Here is an 18138-nt window from a genome sequence, read left to right on the forward strand (position 1 = left end):
TGATAATGGAATATTGCTACACAAATATGGGAAGTTGACGATGGAGAAGCTGAAATCATCCCGTTTGTCATACAGTTGAGTTGTCAGTTTGCCGTTAATGTCTACTTTCAATAAAATATCTAAGTATGAAGCAGAAGTGGACGACTCTGTGGTGTCCTTTATTTCGAGCTCACAGGGATATATCAAATCGACATATGAATGAAAGATATCATTGTTAATAAACAAAACGTCATCGATATATCTAAAAGTCGAATTGAAGGTCACAGCGAGAGATTTTTTCTTCTCACGTAGAAGTTTTTGAATAAATTTTTCTTCATATGAATATAAAAACAGGTCAGCTAACAAAGGAGCACAATTCGTGCCCATGGGAATTCCAACACCAAAGACCACGAAGATATTGTCAATGAGGAACTCTAGCATATTTTTTATTTCAACTTCAGAGTACTTGTGCGTGGAATCAGCGTGGTGTTTAACAAAGTAAGTTTTTGAATGACTGATCACTAGATATGGATATTTCCGTTTTCCGTTTTTGTTGAATGATATGTTTAAATGATATTTATGTCTTTGTTTCTAACCCTTCCATCTGTGATTGTGCCAACGACAACACTATTTCTTATTCCAATGATAATGTATATGATTTTTTAAAAGTCCTCTTTTCTTCGAAAATGAAAGCCTATCCGTTTTAAATTGGTTCCATCTCAACAGAATGAAGGCAAATCCTACCACGTTTCAGGCAGTTTCAGGAGGACAGAAAAATAAAGATCTAGACTTAACTTTTCATAAAGTAGTGAATCTGAACTTAGATTGTTAGGGGTAACTATTGACTTTCAATAATCTTTTTCTTTAATTCCTACATCGCTGAAATTTGTAAGCAACTGAATGTTTCAAAAAGAATAGGACACGGATTTAGCCGATTGCTTCGTTTTATAAACGTTTAGTTATTGTCCTCTTACCTGGCGAATTTGCTCTGAAAAGAATACTATGAAAATTGAAAACCTGCAGAAAAGGGTCCTCCGTTTCATATACCGGTATAATTAGTATACATCTACCTATGATAAATTGCTTTTGAAAATCTCATCTCCCAACCATAAAAGTTATACGCCTGCGTACTCTGGTTATGGAAAATTCCAGTTTTACATCTCTCTCTCTCTCTCTCTCTCTCTCTCTCTCTCATCATAAGATAACATGTTTTCCATTGTAGCATTATATAACTCAAAGAAACTTAGATCCAGATAATTCAAATTTATATGACAATTCGATTTTTTTCAGTGTGGATTTTATCTTTATGGGCAGTGCTTAAAATTTGACAATATTTGAGTAAGCAGAGTCTGTTTTATGTTTTAAATTTGCTGTTCTACAGTTAATAATTAAAAGCAATGTCAAGGGCGTATAATGTTTCGGCTTGCATGCATTTATTTGCAAAATGAACAAATAACAAAATATGAAATTTAAAAATTGAAAAAAAAATCTAAAGATCAATTATACACTGACGAGATAAAATTCATTACAGAATTCGTTTCGAGGAAAGAGCGGTATTTGTCTTGTCTCATTTAATTGTAAATGTTCTCGAAAATATCAACAAAATAAAGCAAATGCGTGAATTTTCTTCAACTTTGTAATGCTTACTACAAGATGTTTAAATGCTTATCAAAATTTAATATCTTCTGAAAGGTGATCAACTCCATACCGATCACGATGAATACACCAGCTTCATATTCAATTCATGAGAGCAACATGCATAAATCCAATTATAGTTCTCAGGAATTAAATTGATTCGCACATCAATATAGTGGAATCATTACTCGCAAAATTTAATTTGTAGCTCGGTATTAAATGATTTGATGATCTCTACTTTAAGGTTGATCGATCCTCGTGTGATGTCATAGGTTTTTGCAAAAATCTTTATCAAATTAAACTTTGCGCATGAAAGAAATATATATCTTCAGAGGAATTTTATTTACATAAAATAAAAAATTTGGTAAACTATTGATATTGAAAAGTGTATATTTTCTATAGATAATCAATTCTTTATAATTAAAAAAAATGTTGTCAAGGGCAATAAATCCTATGCTGATATTTCTTCTACTGCATGTCTATTATGCATGATTTCCCTAATATACACAATTAATTTATACATATTTATGAATTAACAGTTTTCTTAAACTTTTGACATTTAAAATTTTTCATTTCAACAAGATTTTATCTATTTTAATTATTCTGTACAACGAAAATGTGTGATTTTCTGATGTTAACATATACTTCCGGTTTTTTTTTTATGTCTGACATCTTTAAAAATGTGGCAACATACACATTTTCTATGGTTATTGTTTAAATTTAACTATATTGAATGGAAATTAATAGAGTTTTTGCACTTTTAACCATTATTATTGATAAGTCACATGAGGATCGATCGACCTTAACATCACTCTGAAAACTAGTTTAACATCACTCTGAAGAGAGTCTGTTTTAAATCACTTAGCGGTTGCCTCCCTTATATGTGTAACAGGAAGGGAGAAAATGCAACGGACCACATCGGGATTCGAACCCGGGCCCCCTGAATTATCAAGTCAGATGCTCTACCATCTGAGCTACCTGGTCACAGGCGATCAAATCCGGCTGATCGCTACACTCCTCTCTCCTTAAATGTCTTCACACCTTAAAGACATCATCCAGGATTTTAATCCTCTGGCAGGCCTTTTCACCTGTCAGTTCCAGGGGCTGGTCTACGGCACCAAATAAAACAGGAAAGATAGATTTTAATGAAAATCCTGGTCACGGCACCAAATGTTACAGGTAGGGAGGAAATGCAACGAACCAAACCAGGTTTTCTGAATTCTCTAGTCAGGTGCTCTAGTAACTGAGCTATCTGGCAACCAGTGATCTAACCCGGCTGACCGCTACATATATGACCACTGGGATAATTATATGATTTATATACACGGAATCTGGAATGATTGATTTGTTAAAAACTTCAAATCTACATGTTGGCAGAGAGAAGTGTGAGCAATTTTGATTGTTATAATTTGAAACAGTATTTCTGATGCATGAAACTATGTCTTCAAGATAGGATTAATTGATTGATTGAATATTGTTTTATGCCCCTCTCAAGAATTTTTCACTCATATAGAGACGTCAACATTGCCAGTGAAGGGCTGCAAAATTTAGACCTAAATTCTACGCTTACAGCCTTTGAGCAGGGAGATATCTTTAACGTGCCACACCTGCTGTGACAAGCACATTGGTTTTTGCGGTCTCATCCAAAGGACCACCCCATTTAGTTGCCTCTTACGACAAGCAAGGGGTACTGAGGACCTATCCTAATCCTGATCCCCATGGGGACCTTTGAGATAGGATGGAACAAGATAATTATAAGCTTTGTACATTGTTAAAAACTTAGAGTGGACTCTTCGTCATTCCAAAGGAAATCCCATCCTGTTTACAGTTATACTGTGTAATGAGTGTCTGGAAGCTATTGAAAGGCCTCGCTGCATATAACTGAACCTTTTCTATTTTTTTCAGTATTGGACTTCATGCATCCAAACTGCATATTCTAGTTGTGGTCTTAGAAAGGAGATATACATTTGAGATAAAAATAATCTCTGAATGCAGTGAATTTAAGCTATTTAAAGTGGCATCTGCTATCATTTTGTCACCAAAAATTGAATTCAATGAAATTGCTCTATATTATATATTTCAGTAATAATACCAGTATTTAATTATTTCAAACACTTTTAACCTCAAAGCAGGTACATGAATGTGTAATTTTGGTGATTAAATAATTATTGTCTTGCAAGACAATTATTCTTCCTCAAACATATTTCTTTATACTCTAAGCCCACGAAAAACAGTAATATTTTATTGCTATATTACTACTTTGATTTATTAAATGACCTTTTCCCAGAGAATAAAATTCCGAGTTATTGTTTCATAAATCAATATCCTAATTCACTAAATGATCAATTGTCAGGGGTTACTACTCCAATTTAGTAAATGACCCATTGTCAGAGATTAATACTCCAAGTGACTGAAAGACATGTTATCAGGCATAATACTGAAAAATACTAAATGGATTTTGTCAAGATTGATACTCCCAGTTCACTTAATGATCTGTAATCAAAGATTAATGAAGTTCATTACAGGAAATCTACAAAATCTGCAGTGGAATCCAAAAGAAAGATAAAAACCTTCTTATATATAAGATGTAACAGTTTTAATATATATTCACAGATTTGAGTTCATGTGAATAAGTCAAGACTTGCTGTAAGTGGACCATATATTGTGTGCTCATTTACTGACAGGTGGAGGAAATAAGACCTAACAACATCTGTCAGTTTGAAGGCATTGATTTCACATACTAAACATACAATCAAATTTCCATAGTAAGTAGTACCAGTATATTAAAGAGGTATACTTCATCATCATAATGGCTGACTTCCTTTTAAAATACATGTATGAATGAAAATATAAATATCAGCAATATTTGTCTATTCCTTTTAAATCTTATTGCCCAGATATAATTTTTTTGGGTGCGATATTCCTCCTTAACTGGCCTTAAAACCTGTTAACAGTGTGGTTTGGTCAAGTCATACACACTCTGATACTGTGGAATAGAAGACTCACACTATTATCATTTTCTCATAAATTATAATTGCATCATAAAATTACAAAATAAGACTACACTACCTATAAAATAGCACATTAAATTACTGTATCAGTGTTTATACATGGTAATAATATATCAGTGTGCAACATGTTCAATCCACTCTGTTGCTCATCACACAACCCTTCAAGAATATCTAGGCTATTCTAATGTAAAACACTGTATGGCATCAAAATATGCACATGATGTATTTTGTTTGAACAATCTCCAAATGTATGACTAAATTTTACTCTGTTCCATTAAAATGATATTTTCTATATTCAAACTTGATACAAAATGTTTACTTGTTCTATTATGATTTCAAATCTAGAAGTATAAAAACATATGTACATGTATATACAACATATTTGAATCCCAGTCACTTCATAAATCCATTGTACATACACTTTAATGAGTAACACTTCAAATCTTTTTTGAAAATGTCCATAGCACTGTGTATACTTAGTGTGTTTTTTAAAATGCCAATTTTTTCTTCTTTTTCTTTGGTTCACTCTTCTTTCTTTCTTCATCCTCTAGTTTTCTTTCCAGTGCCTGTCTTCTTAGTAGTTCTGAGTCCTTGGCTGGAGAAGATTCAGTGGAGCTGCTGCCTTTAGTGGGACTTTTCTGTGGAGAATTGTTTGCTGATTTAACAGGACTTCTACCCGTGAGTGATGCTGGGAATCTGTTGGTTTCCCACGAGTTTACAGAGGGTGTGGTCTTTTTATCCTCCATGGACTCTTCTGTGCTATCTGCTGCCTCCGGTCTCATTAAATATGCGTAGCGAGTCATTATTTGTCTGTACAGATCCTGATTATCTTCAGAAAACCCCGATGATCCGAGCTGCTTTACTTCCTGTTCAAATTCTTTTGACATAATCATGTTGTTCTCGAAGGCAGTGCTCACAAACACGGCAGTTTCAATATGCTTTCGAGATGTTTTAGCCCCCTGCGATTTGTAGTCATCAATTTCTTTATCTTTTGCTTCAATAACTTTTACCAATTCTTTATTTCGACGAGTTAATTCTCCTACCATACCCAACAATGGTACATTGAAGTTATCGGAAATCATTTCATGATCAGCTGTCTCGCATTGAAACTGCCAGACAAAAGCCATCCCAGCCATTTCTGAATCGACGTTTATAACAAGCTTACTTTTTTTCGGCGACACCGATAGCCTTGTTTTATTTGATTGATTCTCCAGACAGATTTGTATTTCATCCAATATTCTCGTTGGTGTTGCCTTTACACTAGGATTAAGAGCTACAGTTCTTTCTTCCAAATCCTCTCCCTCAAGTTGCTCAAACCAAAAGTTCACGTTGTCTGTGATCAGCAGTTCATAAGATGAGTGTGTATATTTGCATTTGAATAAGTACAGTTGATGGACAATGGTAATAGGTTGCCACGGACATGCTTTTAAATCTGGTTTCCATTTTCTTCTCCACTCCACTTCTGACATCTTTGCAAATTTACTTTCGTTTAACTATTATATAAAGCTAGCATCGATAGTCTCGTAAATAAGGGTGGCCTATTTTCCGGAATGAACAAAATACTTCATTTATTTATTAGATAATTGTATTCCAAAAGCATTACTCAATATACATTCAGTGAAATACAGGCATAAAATATTATTAGATGATATTTAAGTAAAATATTTCAAAACATTTTTTCCATATAATGTTTTACAATACTGACATTAGTCATAGCTAAAATTTTGCATAATGGCGGGAGAGAATGAAAGATGGAAAAGCGCCTGAAGGCAAGAGTGATGTGCTGTATATAGATTACTTTGACAGGTATAAAAGTAGGTCATTATATACATATGTCATTTAATACAAAACACCAAGCAAACATTATCATGTGAGTCATGTTTGGTTTTCAGGACTGGTTTCGAGGAATAAGAATTAAAAGCGAAAGTAGAAAGTTGGGGGGGGAAATATGGAGTAAGTGTATATTGTTAAGATAACAATGTAACGACTCTTTAGATTTGTTCAATACTGGTACTTGGTGTTATGAATTGTCTAAATCAGGTATAAATTTATTTAGTTGCAGGAATGGACATTAACATTTTATCTTGAACTTGCCCTCGGGCAAGTAAACTCAAAACTTTCACTTGTCGGAATGAGAAACTTTGTTGTCCGAAATATTTTTATTCTAATAGATCTACTCTTTTCGCTCTTTGTGTTACCAAATGTAAGAGCTAGGTTACAACTGTGAATTATACATAGCCATTTGATAATGATTTCATACAAGTTTATTTGTTGCCTATAAAACTAATCTCGGTTGAGATTTGGCTCGACTGAATATTTGGACCGACGCCTTCACCGAATCTCGGAGCAGTCCTTCATAATTCATGTCTGGAAATTTACTCTCAGCTTCGGCCAGTTCTAGCAATTCATGTGCACTTATTTGACACTGCTGTTCGCTTCAGATAAGTGATTTGACTATCAAACTAACTCTCTATCACTATTAATTTTGTATTGCTAACTGTATATGTATAAAAATCCCAAAATGAAAATAGGCACTAAATTTTCCGTTTAAATGAAGACTTAGTGTTAAATATTATATAGGATCTAAAGAGGGCACACATGTCAAATGTTCATAAGGGCACTTTTCGTCGCAGCAAGACAATTTCGTGGCACTTTCATTGTATCATACTATGATAGTAATAGAATAATCATTTAGCCTCTTTAGAAGTTAATACCTGCTGCCTTGATTTTAAACTTTTCAATCAACCTTGTGAAGTAAAGAACAATTATTTAATTTTTTTTTTTAAATTCTAAAGAGAAAAAAGGGCATGGTGCAATTAAAAAGGGCATGGTGCGGCGCCATGCTAGTTTGCTTTAGATTTAACACTGAGACTTCCATGGCACAATATTTGATCTCTTGGAATTGAAGAGTTCCTACAATCTGCTTTATCTAGTTACTGATTCATTGTTTCTCTACATACCTACTTGCATTTCGCTAATTTAAAAAACAAACTATAGGAACTTTAAAATTTTGGGAGATAAAATTTTGTGCCATAGAAGTCTTCATTTGAACGGGAAAATAAGTGATGGTTTATTTTATGGAATTTACATACTTAGACGGTAAGTAATACAGCATTAATAGTGATACAGATTTGGTTTGATAGTCAACCAACTGATTTGAAGCGAACAGCAGTGTCACCTAAGTGCACATTAATTGCTAGAACTGGTCAAAGCTGAAAGTAAATTTTCAGACATGAATTATGAAGGACTGCTCCGAGATTCGGTGAAGGCGTCAGTCCAAATATTCAGCCGAGCTGAATCTCAACCGAGATTACCCTAACCCTAATTGGGCATTATTGTTATAGTTGAATGCTATTGATGGGAATAATAATAAAAAACAAAACAACAACAACAGAAAAACCCACCAAATGTCAAAGTTATAGATAAGAAAATTACAAAGGCAAAGGTAGGGAATTAAAATTCTTCATTGCAAAAAAGCGGACAAGGGGCATAAACTTGTGGAGATAATTATTCATAGGTGAAAGGTGAAGATAACAAACAGTGATCAATCTCATAACTCCTATGAAGAATACAAAATAGAGAGTTGGGCAAAAACAGACCCTTGGATATACCAGAGGTTGGATCAGGTGCAAAAGAGGAGTACAGTGATTTTCAAAGACCCATTTTAGGTCCGAATATCAGCCCTTTCCCCTCTCAAAAATTTCCAATTTTTTCCCAATATAACTTGCATTTTTCCCAATAATCAATACTGCGTGGCGAAATCCATATTTATTAAAAAATAAGTTCAATGTGAATTAGTGATGAAACAATTGTCGCCGATGATCGATTGTCGGTCGTTCAGAGACCTACGATGCTACTAATCGATTACAAAATAAAAGTCGCCGACATCGTTGACCAAATCAAATCCGGAAATCACTTCAACTTTGTTCAAATTTTATTTTCTGTATGTCAAACCCGATAAAAAATAAGCAAAGAAAATGGCGGGAGATATGAAGGACGGTAACAACAATGACATTCAACAGTCAAATAAAGGAGCCTATCTCTGATATCTTTGATACATCGAGATTATAGATAAATTCCATTACTTGATATATTGGAATTTTGATTTATATACCAGTGAATAAATGAAACAAAGAAGAATTCAAATGTTGTTTCCATACATTTAATGGTTCTGTTACATCTAATTTGAGGGGGAAACACTTAAATGCCAATTCCGATTATAATCGATTATTAATCGATTACATGTGTCCGATTATTGCCGATAATCGATTGTGGTATTAGGTCCGATTGCCCATCACTAATGTGAATAGTTTATGTACGACATGACAATGACGCATCAATTCTAGATGACTTAGATTGAATAGTCGAAAACTTTAAAAGCTTAAAGAAAAGAAAGTTAAATATGTAAAATAAAAGAAGAATGACATCAATTTGTGTTTGATTTCTTGTTTGATATGATATAGCATGTTTACAATAATGTCCAAGTTTTCCCAATTTGATCAAAATGTTGACAATTTTTCCCAATTCGAAAGCCACAGGACCCTTTTGAAAAGTGTTGAAAAATCATTGGAGTAAACATCTTGTTGACCGGTCACACCCACTGTGAGCCCTATATCTTGATCAGGTAAACAGAGTAATCCGTATTCCTAATCAGTGTGGCAAGAAAGGTATATCGGTATGATGTGCAATATAAGTGTATATGATTAATAGGGCTGGGACGATTCAGGGTTAGCTCGATTCGGTTCGGTTTCGATTCAGAACAGCACGGTTCGGTTATTTTCGATTCGGTTCATGTTAGATCCAATTTATCTAATGACACCACAAAAATTAACAATTTTAATGAGTAGCATATTTGATTTGATTTAATTCAAGTTATATAACTATATGTTGTCATTTGTAAATATCATATCTATTCATAATGGCATTTTATAACTTTGATAGAAAAAAGAAAACACTGACAGTCTATCAAAATTTGTTATATTAATGTGCTGCATAAGTTTTGGATTATTAAACAAATCTATAGTGAATCTAAAATGTATATGATATTGTTTTCATTGATATGCAAAAATTCAACAATTCTATCAATTGAGAGTCTTTGAAAATCTCTCCTTTATTGATTTACTTCTCTCATGTTAACTGTCAAATCTGTGTCATTACTTACGATGTTGATTTCACTCCACCACTGACAGAAATGCTATATGTTATGTAAAGATAAACTGCAATGATCTTACGGACCATATTCTGTTGGTATCTGAGTGGTGAAAATGCTAACTCTTAACACAGTAGTGATTTAAATCTCCGTTGCATAAAAAACCACATGTTTTCAACATCACTCGGACGCCATATTTGTTGTTTTGGTGTAAGTAAAATCTAAACCGAACCGAAATCCGGAATTTGTAATCGGTGCATCGAATCGAATGGTATGAATCGCGGTGCACCGAAATTTTCGGTGCACCGCACAGCCCTAATGATTAAAAATAAAACGTTTCAAAAGTGTAACAAATTAGATTTTAGTCAATAAAAAAAAATTGCATAGATGCTATCAATACTGTGAATTGTATTATGGATAAGGAAATACAAAGTACTGGTGATAGCACTGAATTTCTGACATGAGGTAAATACCATTCTGCTGTCAGCACCAATTAAACCCGTAAATTAGGATTGTCACGCTGCCGAAAACTCACATTTTGTTTTTAATTGAAATTAATATTTATTCTCCACATTGCCTTTCTTTTTGAAATCATTGTCTTTCTGAATGTTACTTCGAGAGACAGTTATAAAGCTGCCATTTTCTCACAATCCTGACTAAATTAGGTTGTCCATTGGATATTTGTTATTTAGGAACGGACGGCTTACTGATATTTAAGTTACGATCTGGTATAAAGGGGAATATAAAGTCGTGGATTCTTTAAAGATAACTAAAAATATGGAACTGGACTTTATTTTCCAACATTTAATTACCAACCTTAATGTAGTACCACCCTCCTGTGACATCATAAGATTTCACAAAGTTAATGATTTGATAAGATTTATGCATGACAGGATCATGAATTTTGTTGGGGTCTTTTTCAACAGTTATTGTAAAAAATCTTGTTAACCATAAAATATTTTAAAAGTCAGAGTTATAATATAGATAAATAATCAATTATATGTTTCAAAATATTGAATCCAAGGGCAACAACCCTATTTTCATTAAATTATTCATCAATTCCATTATGCAATAGACTTCCTTTATTTTTCACAAACATTTCATATATTTTTTCAAGAGACAGAGTTTCATAAAATTGTTATGAATACTATTATATTGTTTTAACCATTTTTTTTTTTTTATCAAATTTTGATAATGCTGTTTATCATATTTATGGAAAATTGCAATTTCTGACATTGATAACAGGTATATGTGTGCTAATTGATATCAAATTTATGAATACCGCAGCATACTTATTTTATAATTTTTATTTGTTACAAAGATATATTATTAATTTGAAGAATCAACATGATCAAGAATCAAATATAAGATTGAACCTATAATTCTAGAGGGGTGGAATTACCTTAACACTTTTTATCAAGGATACGGCATTTCTAAATATACTAAATATTGTAATGATTGGTTGTTTGTTATACGTCTGATATGGAGACATCACTAGTTGTAGTTGAAGTACCACAAATGTTATGCTTAGTGCTCAGGGCCATAGCAGTGAGGGTTCTTTAATATGCCAACACCTGCTGCGACTTGGGACCTTCATTTGTAATGTCATATAATCAAAAGACCAGTGATTCTCACATCTAAATGCCAAACGTTTGGCAAAGGAGCAATCCCTACCTGTGTTCATGTCGTAGATTTCATAATTTGACTTGGCCATGGCACTAGTGGGGCTCGAACTCACGACTTCAAGATTATGAAGTGAACACACCACTGACCTACCGTGATTGTAATGGACTAATAGCTTTGTATTTACTGGGTTACTGGTGGGGGCATTCCTGTCCATCCAAATTTAAAAGAGTACTTTTGAAACTGCTTAATGATTTGTAAGTGGGCACATGTAAAGTTTAAACACCTGTAGTCAATAATCATTTTCAGCATGTGACAATTTTTATTAACGCCTTAATCTTATCTTAGATATTTGCTGCTCAGCTGACCTCAGACCAGTCACCATGGAGATGTGGAACTGCTCAGACCAGCCTCAGTTTCATTTGAAGAGGATTGGTCCCACCCCCAACAGACCCAGGGTGGTTAACATCATGGAGTAAGTAATTCTTATTACTGATTAGAAATCTAGATCAAACTCTGATAAGGCAATGGATTTCTAACACAAATTTGAATTCTCAACAGACTGAGCTAAAAGTGTATATATCTCACAGTAATAGTAACCTAGCTCTTCCTACACGTATCTGTTAGTTTGCATATGTTCATCCAGAATTGTTTTGGACTTCATATTAAGAGTACCATTTAAGACCTTTGAAGGAGTTGCCAATTAGGGGATGATACTATGCAAAAGGATTTTCTGTCATACGTCAAGGTTCTGTAAATTTTTCAATGCTTCACCATTAATCCCATTTTAAGACATGTATAATTACATTACATATGTCAATCTCGAAGACTTTTAGCATTTTTTCCCATATGCATTTCAATCAAAGAAAATTTTAGCTGACCAGGACTACTATACAGAGAGCTGGTGGAGAAAGCAGCTTTGTGAAATAATTCCAAGAAACCCCTAAGTTATTCAAACTCAATAGATTCCCATGGGGGTCTGGGTTAGAACAGATCCTCAGTAGGGCTGGGACTCGATAGACTCCCGTGGGGGTCCTGGTTAGAATAGGCCCTCAGTAGGGCTGGGACGATTCGGGGTTAGTTCGGTTCAGTTTCGATTCAGAACAGCATGATTCTGGGTTATTTTTTATTCGGTTCATGTTAGGTCCAATTCATTTGATCTAAATGACAGTCAGCACCAAAAAATTAACAATTTTAATGAGTAGCATACTTATTTAATTTTATTCAAGTTTTGTATAACTATGTCGTCATTTGTAAACATTTTACTGTCTGGCACATTACAGTACACAACACAAGTTTTATGCGTGTTCCACGCAACACGGTGGAACAAATTTGCCTCAAACACAGTGGACCTTTGAAATTGTCGGCACTGTTGAAGTCCTACTTTTTCCGCGCAAGCTAGACATTGTTGTCCACGGAGGATCTCGGTGGATGTCACCTGTACCTCCGTAGATGCCACCTTGTACCTCCATGTGATAAAACAAAGAAATAATTTCCGAAATGATTCACCCAAAAAAACATTTTCGCTTGGCCAGCATGCATGCCCCTACCCCATTCATTATTTAGAAATTAGCTTTAAATCATTCAATTCTTGTAATTGTTGTTTAATGATACGTTGGTGTTTTCAGTATATATCCGTATGTAGATTGCCCTGCAGACCTTCACACCTTTTTATGAAACGTCCAAATTCTCGACATCCTGTATATAAACACCTGCGTTATTCCCACCACTCATCGGTACATTGTTTCACGGCACGTGCAGCACATTTTCACCAAATAAAAGAAGGGCTATGAACAATGACAATCACATGCCAGTAATTTCAATTTGATAAATAGCAGCTCAAAGAAATGTGTACCATAAACAGTGGTTTATTTTTAACGTAAGGTTTCCATTGTAATTAGGAATAGGTGATTAAGGTCTGCTATATACATGTTTACATTGGAGATGAATTTCATTATGTATTCAACTGTGATGCAATGTGAGCAAAGAATCCAATTTTTATCACCTAAACAAATAAAAATTAAAGATATCTTTACTTTTAAACAAACCTTTAGAAAACTCTGTACTTTCATTAAGAAAATAATAAAATAAAATGTGCTCCCCTACCTAGAATGCCCATACTTTACATTAATAATAACACGGCTTTTCTCTAACTTGATAAATATCTTTCTATACCATTGCATAATGGTGATGAGATCCAATAAATTGAATTGAGTACATGTAGTCTTGAAATATATCACAAAGTATTCAGTTGACAACGATTGAAATAAAAATGCAGACGTTTTTTCATTTATTCAGTGACTCACAAACTTGCGCGTCTTCTTAATGAAAGTTGTAAAACAAACGTACTAGGTTTTGGTCAGTTATAACATAATACGGGGGTAAAATTCATCTCATCTCTGCTAGCAATGGGTTTTGGGTCAACTGTGCCTTCGTGGACGAATAATTTTGGCTAGTGAAAATGGAAAAAGATAGTCCGCTTGCATAAACATGTATTATGAAGGTTAAATCGAAGAATTATCCAGTAAATCCAATGATGTTGTAGTATAGCTTGTATTTAGTTTATTTTTGACTGAGAGGGAGATAGACAGCTAAGCAATAAAAAAATATCAAAATGAAAGGGGATGGATAATTAAACTTCCCGTATCTGCATACATTCATGAATATTATATGTTTACCAATGCTCTCTCTCTCTCTCTCTCTCTCTCTCTCTGTGTGTGTGTCTGTCTCTCTCTCTCTCTGTTGCTTTCATTATCTAATGCATCTAAATTTTAAAATGATTTCATATAGCAATTAAAGATTTTAATAATCGATAGCGTATATGGATAAAAGCAAAAATCGTTAAGTCATTTCTGTTTATATTGATATTAGTCTTTTTTTCATGAACTAGTGTGAAATATATTGGGTCCGTGCAGGATACCTGTAATCTTAGACTAGATCTGATATCACGCCTGACCCAATATATTTCACACTTTTCATAATAAGTCAAAACCCAAACTAACTAACCGTAACAGCACATTGGTCAGAGAGAGAGAGAAAGAGAGCATATCGTAATTATTGAATATCCCTATTACATGTTGTACATGTATGCTTTTCTAATTCGCATTCAAAACAGGAATTGTTTGCAAGTACGCATTATTTAAACATAGAATTTAAGAATATTTTAATGAAGAAAGAAGATTAAAAGAAAGATTTCAAAACCAGGTTTTCTCAAAAACATGATATATAGTGTTTGGTATCATTGGAATTGGCTCAAAATGCTGGAAAACAATATAAGTATCAGGAGGGTGGGGGGTATTGACATTTTTTTCTTTTCTTAAAAAATATCTTGATTATTTAGCCTGCGGCACATTTTCACATCTCCTGTAAGGCGCCCCGTGGCCAGAACAAAGCTCCTAGAAGCTGTGTGTATTCACAAATAACACACACCCTGGAACACAGAGAACATGATGTATCTCCGTGGATTTTCCACCTTGGTCTTTCCACGGTGGGGTGTATAAAACTTGTGTCGTGTACTGTATATCTATAACTGCATATTATAACTTTGTTAGAAAAAAGAAAACATTGACAGTCTATTAAAATTTGTTATATTAATGTTCAGCATAATTTTTGGATTTTTAAACAAATCTATCGTCAATTAAAAATTTATATGATTTTGTTTTCATCTATACATGTCAAAATTCAAAAAAATTATCAATTGAGAGTCTTTGAAAATCTCTCTTTTATTGATTTACTTCTCTCTTATATTAACCATGTTAACTGTCAATATATTTAATCTGTGTCATTATCTACGATGTTGGTTTCACTCCAGCACTAACAGCTTGTAAAGATAAACTGCAGTGATCTTACAGACCACATTCTGATGGTATCTGAGTGGTGAAAATGCTAAATCTCAACACATTGACGATTTGGATCTCTGTTGCATACAGTCTAATTAAAATTAGATGTTAGATCGGCCCACATCTTTGCTACACAAAGAGATGTTTGTGTAACGAGTATGTTAGCGGATCTAACATCTAATTTTTATATGCAAGGTCTGAGATATCAGCTCTTCTGTGAGGTACGTTCAGTATACTGTTAAATGCTTGGTAGGGTACAAGCATTTGGAACTCCTCGAATGTCTCGTGCACTCAACATAGATCTCGGATGTAATATGGTGGCATCCATGAGTGAATTTGATGCATCGCCAACTATGACGTCACACCCTACTGCACTGTTAGGTACGTCAACTATGACGCCACACCCTACTGCACTATGTTAGGTACGTCAACTATGATGTCACACCCTACTGCACTATGTTAGGTATGTCATAGCTAGCAGTACGTTAAATTTACTCTTGGATGCCATCGTATTACATCCAAGATCTATGTCGCGTGTACAAGACATACGAGGAATTCAGATTGTGGGTACAAGATGTATATATATATTATAGACTAGCTGTGTAAATATTAAAGAATAAAAGTTCTGAAAGCGTAAATTTTGTTATATCGGCCATTGGTATACATTAAACTGACCTTATGAAGAATAATATTTGTTTGAATTAGGCCATTAAATTAAATATTCAATTTTTTTTTATTTCCTCTTCTGCACGAGTGATACTTTGATCTAGGAAGATGGTGATTATCGATTATTGTTTGAGCTATCTTATTATCAAATAATCAAACTTACTAAAATTGTGTGCCCCACCAGTTTGGGTGGTTGCATGATGTCTAATAATCATCCTTTAGGCAATATATGAAGGCAGCGATAAGCATTTGTACCCACCGCGTGTGGACGATAGTATGTTTTGCGTCTCGCTGTGCGTAAGAGTTCCACAAAGGGAAAGAACTATTGGGCAACTTGGAAATTGCGTATTAAATTGTGTTGCATAAAAATCCACATGTTCTTCACATCACTCGGATGCTATATTTCTTGTTTTTGGTGTATATAAAATCTAAACCCAACCAAAATCTGGAATTTGTAATTGGTGCATCGAGTGGAGTGGTATGAATCACGGTGCACCTGTAGTCCTCAGTACCCCTTGCTTGTCATAGGAGGCAACTAAATGGGGCGTTCTGATGAGACCGCAAAACCGAGGCCCAGAGTCACAACAGGTGTGGCATGTTAAAGATCCCTCCCTGCTCAAAGGCCCTATGCACCGAGCATAGGCCTATGTTTTGCAGCCCTTCACCAGCAATGGCGATGTCTCCTTAGAGTTGAAAGTTCTCAAGAGGGACGTTACACAATATACAATCAATCAAACTCAGTAGAAACAATTGACTCTATATGATTCATAATTGGATAGAAGATTCATGACCAAGTGTTTTGCTCTTAAAGATTTTGAATGATATGGAAATATTTCTGTTTGCAGTTTTTATAAGGTTACCAGTATGATTGGACGAAATGGCCTCCAAGTGGATTTTTACATAGACTCGGATGACAAAATACAGTCTCAGATGATCTCACGATGTCACGCTCGAGTTGTTCGGCAGCCAAACAATGACCACAAAATGTTTGATGATAGCTTGAATGGAATCTTTGTGAACCATATTAAAATTCGAGGTATTGCCATATCCTTTGTCATCACAATCTGCAGTGTTTTACACACTGGCTAATTGTTGTAACAGTGTTTTTATCTAAAGGTTGATTAAATTATCAATTTTCAGGCTGATTAAGGTAATAATTTTTAGCCGAGTTGCAACGAAGTTGAACTCGGCTATTGGTTTGGTGATGTGGGTGGGCGGTTGGGCGTCAACAATTGGTTTCCGGATGATAACTCGAAAAGTTTACAATATAATCAAATGAAACTTTGATATATTGTTGGGTACCAGGTAAGGAAGACACCTATTAATTTTGGAGAAAAATGGTCAAAGGTCAAGGTCACAGTGACCGAAAATAGAATGAAAATTTCAGAAAAATTTGTTTTCCGGATGATAACTCAGAAAGTTTAAATCCGAATCAAATGATACTTAAAGATATTGTTATATACCAGGTAAGGAAGACCCCTATTGATTTTGGAGAAAATAGGTCAAGGTCAGTGACCGAAAAAAGATTTAAAATTTAAAAAAAAAAATTGGTTTCTGGATGATAACTCGAAAAATTTTAATTTGAATCAAATGAAACTTGGATATATTGCTGGATACCAGCAAAGCAAGGCCCTATTGATTTTGGAGAGAAAAGGGTAAAAGGTCAAGGTCACAGTGACCGAAAATAGATTGAAAACTTCAGACAAATATGGTTTTTGGACAGTAACTCGAAAAGTTTAAAACTGAATCAAATGAAACTTGGTTATATTGTTGGATAGCAGGTTAGGAAGACCCCCTATTGATTTTGGAGAAAAAGGTCAAGGTCACAGTCCTGGAAAAAGATTAAAAACTTTAGAAATATCTGAATCTGCATGATAACTCTAAAAGTTTAAATCCGAATCAATTGAAATTTAGAGGTATTGTTGGGTGGGTAAGGTATCAGGTAAGGAAGGCCACTATAGATTTTGGAGAAAATAGATAAAAGGTCAAACTAGATTGTTGATACTAGGTAAGGAAGACTATTGATTTTCGGGAAATCAGCCGAAATGTCAACCGAGAATAAAAGAAAAAGAAATTGTGTACTAGTATGTTACTTCAGAATTTGGATGACATAATGGATTAAATCCAGTCTATTACTTTTGTGAAGGAATCTACCCAATTTAGAAAGAAGTGTTATGTACATATATATAATGATGGACATTTATAAATCAGGTAATTTTATTTACTGTAGCAATTC

At 34.1% G+C, this 18138-nt stretch overlaps 2 protein-coding genes across 8 annotated transcripts in view; one reads left to right on the top strand and one right to left on the bottom strand.

Moving 5' to 3' along the window:
- Positions 1–4624: 4624 nt before the first annotated feature.
- Positions 4625–6380, bottom strand: LOC125658728 (non-homologous end-joining factor 1-like). Its single transcript, XM_048890121.2, has one exon. The coding sequence runs from the start codon at positions 6092–6094 to the stop codon at positions 5114–5116; it is 981 nt and encodes a 326-aa protein (XP_048746078.1). The 5' UTR covers positions 6095–6380; the 3' UTR covers positions 4625–5113.
- The window catches only part of LOC125658551 (uncharacterized), a 64583-nt gene continuing 52778 nt past the window's right edge, over positions 6334–18138 (top strand). For 2 of the 7 annotated variants that reach the window (XM_048889834.2, XM_056146798.1), the window contains exons 1-3: positions 6334–6439; positions 11746–11872; positions 16748–16938. In XM_048889834.2, the coding sequence (XP_048745791.2) occupies positions 6370–6439; positions 11746–11872; positions 16748–16938 (388 nt within the window). In that variant the 5' untranslated portion in view covers positions 6334–6369. Of the gene's footprint in view, positions 6440–6561; positions 6666–11745; positions 11873–16747; positions 16939–18048; positions 18114–18138 lie in introns of those variants that run through there. The other 5 variants (XM_056146788.1, XM_048890092.2, XM_048889896.2 and 2 more) reach the window with 4 other exon arrangements.

Source organism: Ostrea edulis, chromosome 1 (assembly GCF_947568905.1).
Source record: "Ostrea edulis chromosome 1, xbOstEdul1.1, whole genome shotgun sequence".
Taxonomy (NCBI): Eukaryota; Metazoa; Mollusca; class Bivalvia; order Ostreida; family Ostreidae; genus Ostrea; species Ostrea edulis.